A 13,723-nucleotide genomic window follows, 5' to 3' on the forward strand; every position below is an offset into this window, starting at 1 on the left:
GCTAAGGGAGGAGCTGCGTGTGGGCAGCTGCGGCGGCTCCGGGGCTCGCGGGCAGCCGGCAACAGCAGGAGTCAGGTCCGAGGGAACGCGAAGCCTCCAATCCCGTCACAGGAAAACAAACTAGGAGGATAGAGGGAGAGAGGAGCCCACAGTCAGCAGGGGGAGCGCAGACCAGATTTTACCTTGCAAGCTGGAATACTTGTTCGGGTTTTTTTTTTTTTTTTTTCTTTTCTTGGTATTCTGCAAAAAGGCTCGAGATGCTGGAATGCAGAGCTTCCAGGTGACAGAGGGAGATCGTGGGAAGTCCCTCAGCCGACGCAGCCAGGAGATTTATTGCGTGCATGCATTAGACTTTTTTTTTTTTGTTGTTGTTAAAATGCCAGGTGGGATGGATCAATATTATTATTTAGAAACAATTCCTCCCGGGCAATAGGCAGGCGTTAGGATTCATCTTGCTATGCACGGACAGCTGGGGGTTTGTGGTTGTAAAAGCGCGTGCTTTTAAAGCTGGTGGCAAAAGGACATTTGGGCACATCCTTGTTGCGAAAAGCAATCGGGGGCAAGTCCCCCCCCCTTTTTTTCCTCCAAATACAAACCTCCCCCCTCCTTCTTCCTACGCTAAGCATTTTCCCAGCTGAACTTTCCCAGGTCGCGGGGAAGCCACGGTGCGACCTGGCCGGGAGGTGAGGCAGGGGGGAGCGTCGGGAGCAACGAGCCCTCCTCTGTGCTATGGCATTTGGCATCGCCTAGCATGGCGAGCTTCCCATGCCGCGGGCTACTATGGCACTGGGCGCCAGCGCCTCGGAGCCCCTGTCCCGGAGCGTCTTCAAGAAGTTCGTGCTGACGCTGTGCTCGCTGCTGATGTCGCTCTACGTCTTCTACTGCTTGACCGACCGCTGCCACCCCATGCCCGGCCCTGTCGTCGGCGGGCCCGAGGAGGAGCGGGAAGGGGGATCCCCGGCGCCCGAACCGGCGAAGGGGAAGAGGCTGCTGCCGCCGGGGATCGGCTCGGGCGCCGGCAGCGAGCCGGTCGCTCCGCTGAGCCTGCTGGGAGAGGGCAGCAAGAAGCTGCCGCAAGCCATCATCGTGGGGGTGAAGAAAGGGGGCACCCGGGCGCTGCTGGAGTTTCTCCGGGTGCATCCGGACATCAGGGCGGTGGGCGCCGAGCCGCATTTCTTCGACCGCAACTACGAGAAGGGCTTCGACTGGTACAGGTGAGTGAGGGAAAGGGATTTGGTATCCTAAAGTGCAAAGCATTGGTACTCTGCATCCCCTCTCCTGATCCAGCCCCCTTTCGCTTTTTTTAAGCCTGCTGGGCTTTATTTATGGGTTTCCAGTGCCACTCACTGGCCACATTTTTTCCCCCCCTCCTGAACGGAAGGCTAAGAATCGCAGATCCAGAGTAAATTTCGACTCTTGGCAGGATTGGGAGATACTTTACCGAAGGCAAAGGTGTGTGTGGGGGGCAGGAGGGGAATGGAAGAGGAACAATATCCTTCAAATAAATGTTAATTAGGTCGGTTTATGGAAATAATCTTTTTTTTTTTTTTTTTTTTTTAAGTCAATGTCTGGGGTTTTGGGGGGGTTTTTTTGGGTTTTTTTTTTGTAAAATGCCTTGGCAGGGAACTAAAAACTGTACCTAATGTACAAACTCTGAAAATTTATAACGTTTTTTAAGTAGCAGCTTTTCTCTCTTTTTTTTTTTTTTCCTTTTAGCACTTCTATGTTTAATTCTTTATTGATTTTCAAATTTTGACAGTGCAATACAACTATAGTAAACACATATGCCCTTAAAATACACAAAATTAATACATTACCAAATCCAATCCTTTTCTCCCTCCCTTCCTCACATAACTATTACACTGCATATGCATATATTATTACAATATTATAGATAAATATCTTTAGCAAACTCAAATACCTTCCCCACCCCACCCCCCTGGATGTGTAAGGAATCTGTAAAAGTGTCACTAATTATTCATTTTTCAATGGCTCTGTTTTCCTGATCATGGAACACACAATACTGCCTAACAAAATGCACATGCATGGGGAAATCCTCATCTGTGAAAATATTCCCAAATATAACTCATCCTACGGATTAAAATATTAAATCGAGGGGGGCCTTCAATGCACACATCCAGATTGTAGTTCAAATTGGTACAGATGTCACTGTTTCCTGTATATGTGGAGGCTTTATTGTCAGCCAAACAATTTACAACTTGAATAAATCAAGGCTCTCAGTAAAGAACTACTTTGCAACTCTCCCCTGACCCAGAAAGGACAAATGAAAGTTAAAAAAAAAGCTAAAGCAAATACACAAATATGTTGATGATGAAGTGAAAATTATGAACGTTTGCAGAAATGTATTTTCTGAATAGGTGTGGCTTTCTCTTACCAGAAAATGACTTGTTTTGAAGTCATTTTTTTCTCTCTTTGTTCTGCCTTACTAAAATATTTAGACTAAACCTCTGAGTTCATTTCATAATACAGTTAAGTAAACTTTGATAGAAATGATTTAATACTATAAATATAACTGAATATGGTTCATGTTATGCAAATCAGTCTTCGAAAGATCTACGTAAAAATCCTAGACCCACAACTTATTTACCTATAAGAAACAGCCGGAGAAGGAACAAGAGTTTCACGTTTTAATCGTTAATTAGACTGAGGTTTTAGACTGAATGAAATACACTTTTGTCCTTCTAAAATGTGAAAAGTCCTTACTTTATACATCCTGTTCCTTGTTGTAATGTCTAATATTTTTGCCTTTGTTCTCCACTTGGTTATTCAGAATCTCCATTAAAGTAATGCATCCTTTTTTTTTTTTCCCTTTCTTTCTTTGCCTGAGAAGGGCCTGACCCAGGCTCCAAAAGTTTAATCAGATCTGAAAACTGTTTTTTGATTTCAGCTGGATATGGAAACATACTTCCTTTTGTAGCAAAAAGTATAGTTCTGGGGTTTCCTACCTAGCAAGCCCGAAAAAGCAGGAATTGTATTTCAGGGTGCGTGGAGCGAGCTTGGTAAATTTTGCTTGGAACTTTTTGCCTTAGAACCTTGAAACTGCTTCTGTAATGTCTGACTTGTTCATTTACTGGTTTGATAAAGAGTCAGCTGTGGGGTGTGAATTTAAGTAATCTGTTTGGCATGATGCAACGTTTTATAGGGGTTTTATGAAAGAAAAAAACAGTTACTAGAACAGCCAGGCTCATCCTAATATTTATTGATTGGTCTGAAATTTGGGTCATTGCTTTGCTCAGTTTTAAAGAGGGCAGATACATATTTCTATATACTTGTTAATGTGGCATTCATTAAAAGAATATCCCATTAACCCCCCTCCTTTGCAAAGCCGTGCTAGCGTTTTTAGTGCTGGCCGCGGTGGTAACAGCGCAGATGCTCATAGGAATTCTATGAGCGTCAGAGCTGCTAGCGCGGCTTTGTAAAAGAGGGGGTAAGTGATAGAGAATATGGTTTTAGTGGAAAATACTTTTTTTTTAAGAGTTGGTGTGTAATTGGAATATACATTTGGAAACCATCGAAATATGAGGTAACTTATCTTTGGGGCTCATGTAAGAGGAAGATCCAGCCCCAAATGAAACCTCAACCATTCATTTTCTAAATGATATGACATGATAAACTTTGCTGCTAATATACAGTATATATATTCATGACCCTACAGTCGGACTGTCCTTTGTGCAGGTTTACCCTGTAATCAATGTCCTTTTATGATTCACATTAATAGTTTCATGACTTGGGGTTACATGGTGGGTCTTAACAGGGGAAAATGAAACAGATTAACCAAAACTAATAAGATCCACGCAAGATTAAGTCAATTAAATGAAGGAAAAGAATCTCAGAATTGCCACTCCATGGATCATAATGGTATTATCCATATAAGGATTTGTGGCGTGGGTATCTTTCATTGATCCAAAAACCTTCATATATTAAAAAAAGACATAATTCGTTAAGTTTTTTTAAAAAATTTTTTAGTTATTACTCAGACTTTTATCATAAATACCGATATAATTTAGTTATACAAAAAATGTTTCTGTTTTTTCTTTTTTACTTTTATCTTGCTATAATTTAAACAGCTACACACATATATGGTGTGTTGCTTTTTAAATTATAGCCCGATTTGAAAACCCTGAAGAAGCCGCATTTCGGCGAAACGGGTTCCCATCGAGAGGGGCTAGAGCGGCAGATATGGCCTGCTATTTAACATCACATTAAAGCTAAAAGATAAGTGCTTTTCCTGTTTAACAACTACTAATGTTGGTTGTAACCTTAAAAAACAGAGATTGTGCTATTTGTGCACACTTGAGGAATGTTTGATTATACGAGCCGTTAAGAATGGCATATGATTTATAGAGTTTGATAGAGCAAGATAAAAGAAAAAATAGAAAAAAATTTTGTATAACTAAATTATATTGGTATTTATGATAAAGGTCTGAGTAATAACTAAAATTTTTTTTTAAAAACTTGACGAATTAAGTCTTTTGTAATATATGAAGGTTTTTGGATCAATGAAAGATACCCACGCCACAAATCCTTATATGGATAATACTATTATGATCCATGGAGTGTCAATTCTGAGATTCTTTTCCTTCATTTAATTGACTTAATCTCCATATAGATTAACGTTGCGTGGGTCTTAACAGGGGCAATAGGACTACACTGTAATAGATCAGCGCAAGCTCCTCAAATTTAGGCCTGGAGCTCTATAGTGAGAGGGTATCACTGCAATGTATTTCAGTTTGTTTTGCTTTTTGCTCTCACCCAGCCTTCCCTACATTGGTGCTCTGTGACTAAGCTAAAGAATGTTAAGCCCTCGCATGCGCTTAAAGTGTTTTCCCATACATTAACGCATTTATCTCCCCCCCCCCTTTTACAAAGCCGTGTTAGGCTTTTTTTTATTGCTGGCCATGGTGGTGTTAGTTCTGATGCTCACTATGAGCGTCGGAGCTAATACCTCCGCGGCAGGCGATAAAAAAGCCCGTGACTTCGTAAAGGGGGGGGGTTCTGGGATTTTTTGCCTTTTCCTTGTGCTAAGCATACATTAATGAATTTTTAAAACTTGGGGAATGGGTGCATCTGCACTAACCAGCTAGTGGGTTCTAGTTAGCACACTAAATAGGGAACACCAGTACGAGCTCCTGCGTTAATTTTTTTGCAGGTCTCGTGCGCTATAGGAAATATTAGAACCCTTTTTACAAAACTGCGGCGGCGATTCTCCCGCGGCAAATGCACCAAAGTCCATAGGGATTGCTACCGCGGCTTTGTAAAATCAACCTTTAGTGTAGGACCTTGTAAAAAGGAAAAAAAAGCCCCTGTTTTAGGACAGCGTTAAAAATGGACAGTGCATGGGAAAGTCCTGCGTTAAAAGCCATAGGGCTCCTTTTTTAATGAGTTTTAGTAAAAGGGCCTCTAGTTCTTAAAAGTTCTAAAGTCTTAAGACTGAAAACCATATGAACAGAAAGTGTGTGGCTAAACCCAGCTAGCTTATGTCTCAATTGTATATTCCGCCAAGAGGAGGGATCATTAATTATTATCTGCTCTTTTTTTCCCCCACTGAAATATATACAGTATATTTTTTAAGTAAAATAATTTTGCTTCATTCTCCAAGGGAGTTTTGTTTGGCTACAGTAATGGTCGCAAAGTCTAAAGTTAACTTTTAAAAATACTTGGTCAAACTAGTTTCAGTGACTGTTAAACTGAAATTGCTTCTCTAGTTGGGTTTAAGTGGCTCTGCAGAATGGACTCGTAGCTCTTTTAGGCTGCAGGTTTAGTAAGCAGAAAAATACTTCAGACACTTTATACACCACATACGTTTTTTGTCTGCTGTTAGGTTTAAGAGCAGTTCTGGAATTGGGTGAATCGGGTCAGGGAATGCTCGCAAACTGGTCGGGACACGATCAGTGAGTTTAGTGAATTAGCATGCACTATTTGCATGTATGCCATTGCTAATTCACACCACAGTATAGCTAATGCATATTCAAATCAGGCAAGAAAATTATAATGACCTTATTAATGTTGCACATACTATCCTGCATTGAGGGTTAATATAAATCAGGCAAGGCTGGAAAGCTAATTGTATTTCAAAAGGTATAATTAATACTTGCTATGAGTTACCAAGTTAGAGGCTCTTTTACTAAAAAATGGTAAACTCTTGCTTTCGGGGCTGGTGCAAGAGTATTGGGAGCTTCAACCTGATGCTCCCCTCAAATAATTTCCAGGTCTCTAGCCTTCTCAAAGATTTTGATACCTAAATCCTACAATCATGATTAGCCTATAAGAATTCTGTAAAAAGACAAAATTGAATATCATGCTTTTAAATATTAAACTTTGTTTTGCAGATCTCGACGGTTCTTTCAGTTTGTGTGGCTGTTAGGATTTTCTTGTTTTATTTTCAGCACAGTTGCTTGTACTGTCCTTCCTAGAACAAAACTGTGGCAGCGATTCTCCCGCGGCAAATGCAACAAAGCCCATAGGGATTGCTACCGCAGCTTTGTAAAAGGAGCCTTTAGTGTAGAACCTTGTAAAAAGGAAAAAAAGCCTCTGTTTTAGGACAGCGTTATAAATGGACCGTCACCTAATCTTGCCTAATGTTTGGGTTGGCCCTGCTTGCTCTAAGTGCAAAGTCTGTACACTGCTGGGGGGTTTCCTCCATCTTCCCATATGTCACTGCACAGAAAAATCCTTAACACACTCTAAAGCAGTGTCTCGCAAACTTTTTTGAACTGGGGCACACTAAACCTAGTGTCCCCGGCTCGAGACATCAGGAAGAGCACTGGTGTCGGTGTGATGACATCACATGCATGCATGACGTCAGCGCATGCACAAAGGCCCTTCAAACGGGCCTTGCGCCTAGAGAAGGACCTGCGCTGGAAAGAAGGGCCAGCAGAGAGAAGAGGTGCTAGCATCGGGAGATTGTTTACAGGACATGCCTCCCTGAGCGTTGGGAGCAGCGTGGGGCCTTTACTACGGCCCCCATGTGCTAAAAACCGCTATTGCGACTTAATAAAAGGAGGCCTATATTCAACTGGTTGACAAATTTCTTGGAGCACACAAAACCCTGAAGTGCAACATGTCACCGAAGATGCACTTTCTACATTCACACTGAGACTTCTTCCCCACAAATCTTGGTGCAGTCAAGGCTGAACATGGTGAAAGGTTTCACCAGGACATTGCCACTATGGAAAAAAGATATCAGGGCAACTGGAATTCATCAGTGCTGGTTGACTATTGTTGGACACTGCAACGAGATACACCAGACACTGAGTATAAACACAAATCAGCAGGAAAACACATTTAGCCACGGTGAACTATCATAGCGTATCAGGTACTTTGTGCATTAAAACATGTTTATAGTCAATTAAAGATACCATGATACAGTCAGTGGGAAATTATATTTGTGTTTATTTTGAAGGGGTCTATTGTAATCACCTGTTTGGAAACATTTGTTGTCCAGTGTAATCAGGAGCTTGCTGGTTGGTGAACATGTGTGTCTTTGTGTAGGGAAAATTATCAAAAGCTGATTATAGTTTAGGAGAGAGCTAAAGAAAATAAACGGTCAAGTAAAGATCGTGAAAGTATTTGGTTTGTGTGGGTGTAAATAATGCTCCAAACTAAGCATTATCGGAATGGTGTTTGCTTGCGATAGTTTGCAATTAGAATTCCTCATGCACGCAAGAAAAGATTGGAGATGGATTGCACTGTGCATGTGTCGGTAGGGCAACCTGGAGCAGGCAGATCTGTGTGCACGGAAAAACATTTATTTTACAAGTGTAGATAGGCTGAAGTGACTGAAGAAATAAGACATGCAAAGTCTAAGATTGAAGGCCAGAGTGTGAGATTTTTCAGAGGTACATCCAGGGTATAAATCTAGAATGATTTAAATGTGCCCCTAGTGTTGCTTCGCAGCATTAAATGATATTGGCTTTATCCTGGCGCCTCTAAAATATTACAGGCAAAGTAGGGGAGCAATTTGGGTATTTATTATTTTTTTTTTTAGTTGAAATTATTTTCCACCCAGTAGTTAAATGTATATATATTGCTTTAGAGGACATGTACTTAACAATAAAGGGAAAAATGACAGGGGAAGCAGTAGGCAGGAACAGTGGCATAACGAGGGTAGGAGGTGCCAAGGGTGGTATCGCCCCCCCCCCATGCCCTCCTTTCTATCCCCTTGTTCCTTCCCCGTCACCCAGGCCACACTCGCACCCTCCATTGCCAGAGGATGTGGTAAGAGCGGATAGCTTAGCTGGTTTTCAGAAAGGTTTGGACAAGTTCCTAGAGGAAAAGTCCATAGTCTGTAATTGAGAAAGACATGAGGAAGCCACTGCTTGCCCTGAATTGGTAGCATGGAATGTTGCTACTCCTTGGGCTTCTAGAATCTTGCTACTCTTTGTGGATTCTGCAGGAATGTTGCTACTATTTGGGGTTCCGGAATCTTGCTTACTCTGAGATAATGGAATGTTGCTTCTCTTTGGGTTTTGGATAGGTCCTAGTGACCTGGATTGGCCACCGTGAGAATGGGCTACTGGGCTTGACGGACCATTGGTCTGACCCAGTAAGGCTATTCTTAAGTTCTTCCCAACCCCATACCTCTTTACATCTTCGTCAACATGAGCAGCTACTCATGCCAGTGTTGGCTTTCCTTTTGATGTCACTTCCTGTCTCCGCAACTCCGAAGTGATTTCAGAGGGCACAAATGTGGACTGGGGGGGGGCGGGGAAGGAACGGCGCCCAGGGCGGTCCACCCCCTCCCTGCCTACTTCTTTACTATGCCACTGGGCAGGAAGATGTGCTCAGATTTCTTACTGGTTTACTTCTCTAAGGCTTGCATCTCTTGAAAGCAGTGATCAAAGATCAGGGCACTGGTACTTGACCTTTGACAGTAAGAAAGAGGGCTCAAGAGTGTGAGAGAGCTTTCAAATGAGTGTTTGACACAGAGGTGAGGGGGGCAGTTCGCCCCAGACGCCAGTGGTGAGGTGGGGGGTGCTGATACTCCTCCTCCTCTCCGCCCCCTGCCCATTCCTCCCCTCCTGCCCCATTCCTTGCCCTTCACATGCATGCCCCCTTCCCTTCCCCCATACCTCCAGTTGAAATTGTTGTTCGCAGCAGTCAATGTGCTCTTTGCGTCCTGCTGGCATCACTTCCGGGTGCCGGGCACCTCTCGCCCTCACTACGCCACTGCTCCCAATGAGTGAGACTTGGCATCTCTACATATACTGTAAAATTAGTGACTGGAGAGGAGGTAGGGGAGTTCTTTTTTGTCCTGGCCTAGAGCAAATGGTGAATCCTTAGTTGCAATACGCATCTACATTTCCATGACTGTGCTGTTTTTGTTGCAGTCACGGTAACATTTAACCTTGACTAGAGAAAGAAATGCTTTACACTAGGTAGAACAGAAAGAGCTTATTAAGGTGTCTGGCTTATGTGTATGCACAATAATGTAGCCAGAGAGCTTGTCTCGAATGGCGAAAAATAACACGGGGCTGGGAGCCCTAGGTGCCCATGGGTAGGGTAGTTCACGGGGAGAAAAATGGGAGGGCAGAGTTGTGGGGAAGTCGGGTCGCGTCGAATTGGATGCGCGATTGGTGGTTGCTAGGGGGCGTGGCTGCGGAGGATTCTTAAAGTCGGGACCTTGGAGGACTTCTTTTCTGAGTCCTCCAGGGCGGCTTTTTTCCCGCCCACCCACCCTCTAGTGGTGGTTTTGTAGCTCGGGTTGGCGGGTCTCCCGAGCTACTGGGTGCTGGGGCTCATCCGGCGATGAGTGGTGGGCCGGCGGGGAGCCGTGCCCGGGGGTCTACTGAATCAGTTAATGGGACATGAGGTCATGCCACCCCTCAGACTCTTGCTGTTCATGGCGGGGTCGAGGGAAAATGTGTTGATGGGTACACCGGATAGCTCGGGAGGAGCTGCTGATTTGTTATATGGAAGTTAATGCTTGTGAATGTTAATTTATGCAAATTATTCCTGTTTATTAATAAATTGAGCTGCGGCTATTTATGCCAAACAATTGTGTGGTCTATGAGTTATTTGAAGGAAATGTTGGGTAGGGGTGGCAAGGGGGGGGGGTAGTAGGAGCTATCCAGATCCCGCTGTTAATTAATCCAAAAGATAAAGTTGTTTATTTAAGTAGAGGTTGTTTGGATGCACGGAAGAACATTTGGTGCGACTAGTATAATTCTTTCAAACTAGATCTGCTTGTTTAATGTGAAACTGACTTGGAAGAGCTTGGGGGAGGGGGTAATTCTGAAAAAAGCCACAAAAATGTAGGCGCAAGGATACTGCATGCTAAGTGTGAATGCTACAGGGTAGGCCACAGGAAAAGTAGCCCGCCTCTAATACCGGTGCCAGAAAGATGATGTTCTCCGTGGAACAGCGAATAGTGACTGTAGGACCACTTTCACCATCTGTTGTCACTTGTGGGTAAGCGAATAAAAACAATTCACTTGCTAGTTCATCTTGTCATACTGTTGCCAGAGGCGGGCTACTTTTCCATGGCCCACCCTGTATAATGGCAATTGCCTATTAGGAAATGGTCATTTAGGTGCCAACATTAGGGCATGGCTGTTTATGCCATATCAGTGGTTGGTGGAAATGACTGCAACCCAATTTTGCAGTTGCATGCATGACTGACAGTATTCTAGAACCTTTGCAGGTAATTCATTAAACGGTGCTGAAACTTAGGCACCGAAAAGTTCAGCACTAAGCACTGTTCTACAAAGGATGCGTGCTAGAGAATGACACTGGGACAAATTTTTCCCGTACCCACGGGAACTCATTTTCCTGTCTCGACGAGTTCTTTTCCTGTCCCTGCCCCATTCCTGCAAGCTCTGTCCTCATCTGCACAAGTCTCAAACACTAAAATCATAAGTAGCAACATTCTAGAGCTCAGATTGTGATGTCATAATGCTTCATTCCACCAATGCCTAAGCTCTGTCCTCATCTGCACAAACCTCAAACACTAAAATCATAAGTAGCAACATTCTAGAGCTCAGATTGTGATGTCATAATGCCTCATTCCACCAATGCCTAAGCTCTGTCCTCATCTGCACAAGCCTCAAACACTAAAATCATAAGTAGCAACATTCTAGAGCTCAGATTGTGATGTCATAATGCCTCATTCCACCAATGCCTAAGCTCCGTCCTCATCTGCACAAGCCTCAAATATTAAAATCATAAGTAGCAACATTCTAGAGCTCAGATTGTGATGTCATAATGCCTCATTCCACCAATGCCTAAGCTCTGTCCTCATCTGCACAAGCCTCAAACATTAAAATCATAAGTAGCAACATTCTAGAGTTCAGATTGTGATGTCATAATGCCTCATTCTACCAATGCCTAAGCTCCGTCCTCATCTGCACAAGCCTCAAACTCTTTAAAATCATAAGTATTCAAGGCTTGTGCAATTAAGGCAGAGCTTACACAAATGGGGCAGCGACAAAACTCGCGGGGACGGGAAAGGGAAAAATTTGTTCCCTTGTCATTCTTTAATGCGGGCCATGTATAGAACAGCGCATAGTGCAGATACTGCACCTAACTTTTGGGTGCCAGACTTGCATCTGCTGAAACGTAAATGCTGTCACCCAAGTCAGGCATGGTAAGGCCGCTCCACATTCATGGCCACACCCCTTTTGAGATATGCACCATAGGAGTTAGGTGCCGTGCTTTTATAGAATAGCACACAAGCAGATGTGCATGTGAAAACTTTTAATGAGTGCCAATTAACATTGGCACAACAGTTATTGATGGTTCAGAGTTCATTGTCCAGTTTTTGTGTGCAGCTTTGGGCATAATATGCAGAATCCAGAGTGTTTGTATATAATAGGTGTTGAGCATGCCCATGCCTCTCCCACATCCATATCCCCTTGCAGTTACATGCTGTTTCTAGAATATGCACTAAGGCCCTGATCCTTTAAATGGCGCCTACATTCTAGGTGTTGAGGAGCACAAGAGTCAATCATAAGATAGGCAGCATTTATAAAAGCGGTCTTAGGTACCAGTAGGCATTAGAATCTTAGGCGCACTCCATTTATGCCAGGGTTTTCTTGACCTAAATGAGGGCGCCTGTTAAACCATGCCCCAAATCTGTCCCTAACCATGCCTACTTTGTGGTAGGCGTCTCGGAGTAGACACCTATCATGAAGTGATAGGTGCCTACTGAGTTAGGCGCCTACCAGCTAATTCGGGAGTGGCCTAGTGGTTAAAACAGATGCCTCAGCAGCCTGAGGTTTTGAGACCCATTCCCACTTCAGCTCCTTGTGACTCTGTGCAAGTCACTTAACACTTCATCGCCCCTTGTAAACCACACAGAAAAAGCCGCACATCAAGCGCCCCCCCCCCCTTTCAATTAACAGCATTAATTAAGCCTAACTAAATATTTAAGTGCAGCAAGTCTAAGTGCAGCAATCTAGACATCTAACTTTGGGCGCCTTTTATAGAATCTGGGCCTAAGTGCAGTTAAGCATGTAACTGCAAATAGTACCAGTTAGCTCCGATTAACTCCAATTATCAGTGATTAATGGTTGTTAGTACCAATTAATAGCTAATGTGCCATGTAACTTACATGTAATTGGCATTATTCAGAATGTAGAATCTTAAGTCATATAGAGTGGCTACTATTAATGCCTGTTACTGTGACTACAACCAGAACGAAAGAAGTCATCCTGCCGTTGTATCGAGCAATGGTGCGCCCGCACCTGGAGTACTGTGTCCAGTATTGGTCACCGTATCTTAAGAAGGATATGGCAATACTTGAGAGGGTTCAGAGGAGAGCGACACGAATGATTAAAAGCATGGAAAACCTTTCATACACTGAAAATTGGAGAGACTGGGGCTCTTCTCTCTGGAAAAGCGGAGACTTAGAGGGGACATGATAGAAACCTACAAGATCATGAAGGGCATAGAGAGAGAAGAGAGGGACAGATTCTTCAAACTTTCAGAACATAAAAGAACAAGAGGGCATTCGGAAAAGCTGAAAGGGGACAGATTCAAAACGAATGCTAGGAAGTTTTTCTTTACCCAGCGTGTTGTGGACATCTGGAATGCGCTTCCAGAGGGCGTAATAGGGCAGAGTATGGTGCAGGGGTTCAAGAAAGGATTGGACAATTTCCTACTGGAAAAAGGGATAGAGGGGTATAGATATAGGGCTACTGCACAGGTCCTAGACCTGTTGGGCCACTGCGTGGGCAGACTGCTGGGCACGATGGACCTCTGGTCTGACCCAGTGGAGGCATTTCTTATGTTCTTATGTGCCAGTTTTAAAGTAGCTTGTTGGTTGCAGCTGCTCCAAATATTCCGCAAGGGCCTTGGGTTCAGTGAAATCCTTTGTTGTTCAGGGTTACGCGCATTGTTGCTGGATACATCATGCCATATTTTGCAAAACAAACCTCATGTAGTGAGTTTTAATCCTGAAATTATCGCCAACTACTTATGTAATTCTGGATAACTCAGTACTGTGAATATGTATGCACTCACGACTGATATGTAGGTAATTGTTATAGTTCTATTATTCTTTTGTTAAGTATTTGCATATTGACCTTGTATACTCATTTGTGATGCATACAACTAAAGTTGGTCAATATTATTTTGTTTGTTGTAAATTCTAATAAAGATTATTGAACTTAAAAAAAGTGCCTTAGTACATAGATGCCATGGTGACCTTCCCCAATGCATCAATGCCTGGGAAGAGCTGTGACTGATTCTTTCACTTAATATA

General features: G+C 43.3%; 1 protein-coding gene across 1 annotated transcript in view; it reads left to right on the forward strand.

Moving 5' to 3' along the window:
* The first annotated feature begins 330 nt into the window (after positions 1-330).
* The window catches only part of LOC117368149 (heparan sulfate glucosamine 3-O-sulfotransferase 3A1-like), a 143,002-nt gene continuing 129,609 nt past the window's right edge, over positions 331-13,723 (forward strand). Inside the window, exon 1 of the mRNA XM_033961515.1 lies at positions 331-1,214. Within this exon, the coding sequence (XP_033817406.1) occupies positions 766-1,214 (449 nt within the window). The 5' untranslated portion in view covers positions 331-765. The remainder of the gene's footprint in view (positions 1,215-13,723) is intronic.

This window comes from Geotrypetes seraphini, chromosome 10 (assembly GCF_902459505.1).
Source record: "Geotrypetes seraphini chromosome 10, aGeoSer1.1, whole genome shotgun sequence".
Lineage (NCBI taxonomy): Eukaryota > Metazoa > Chordata > Amphibia > Gymnophiona > Dermophiidae > Geotrypetes > Geotrypetes seraphini.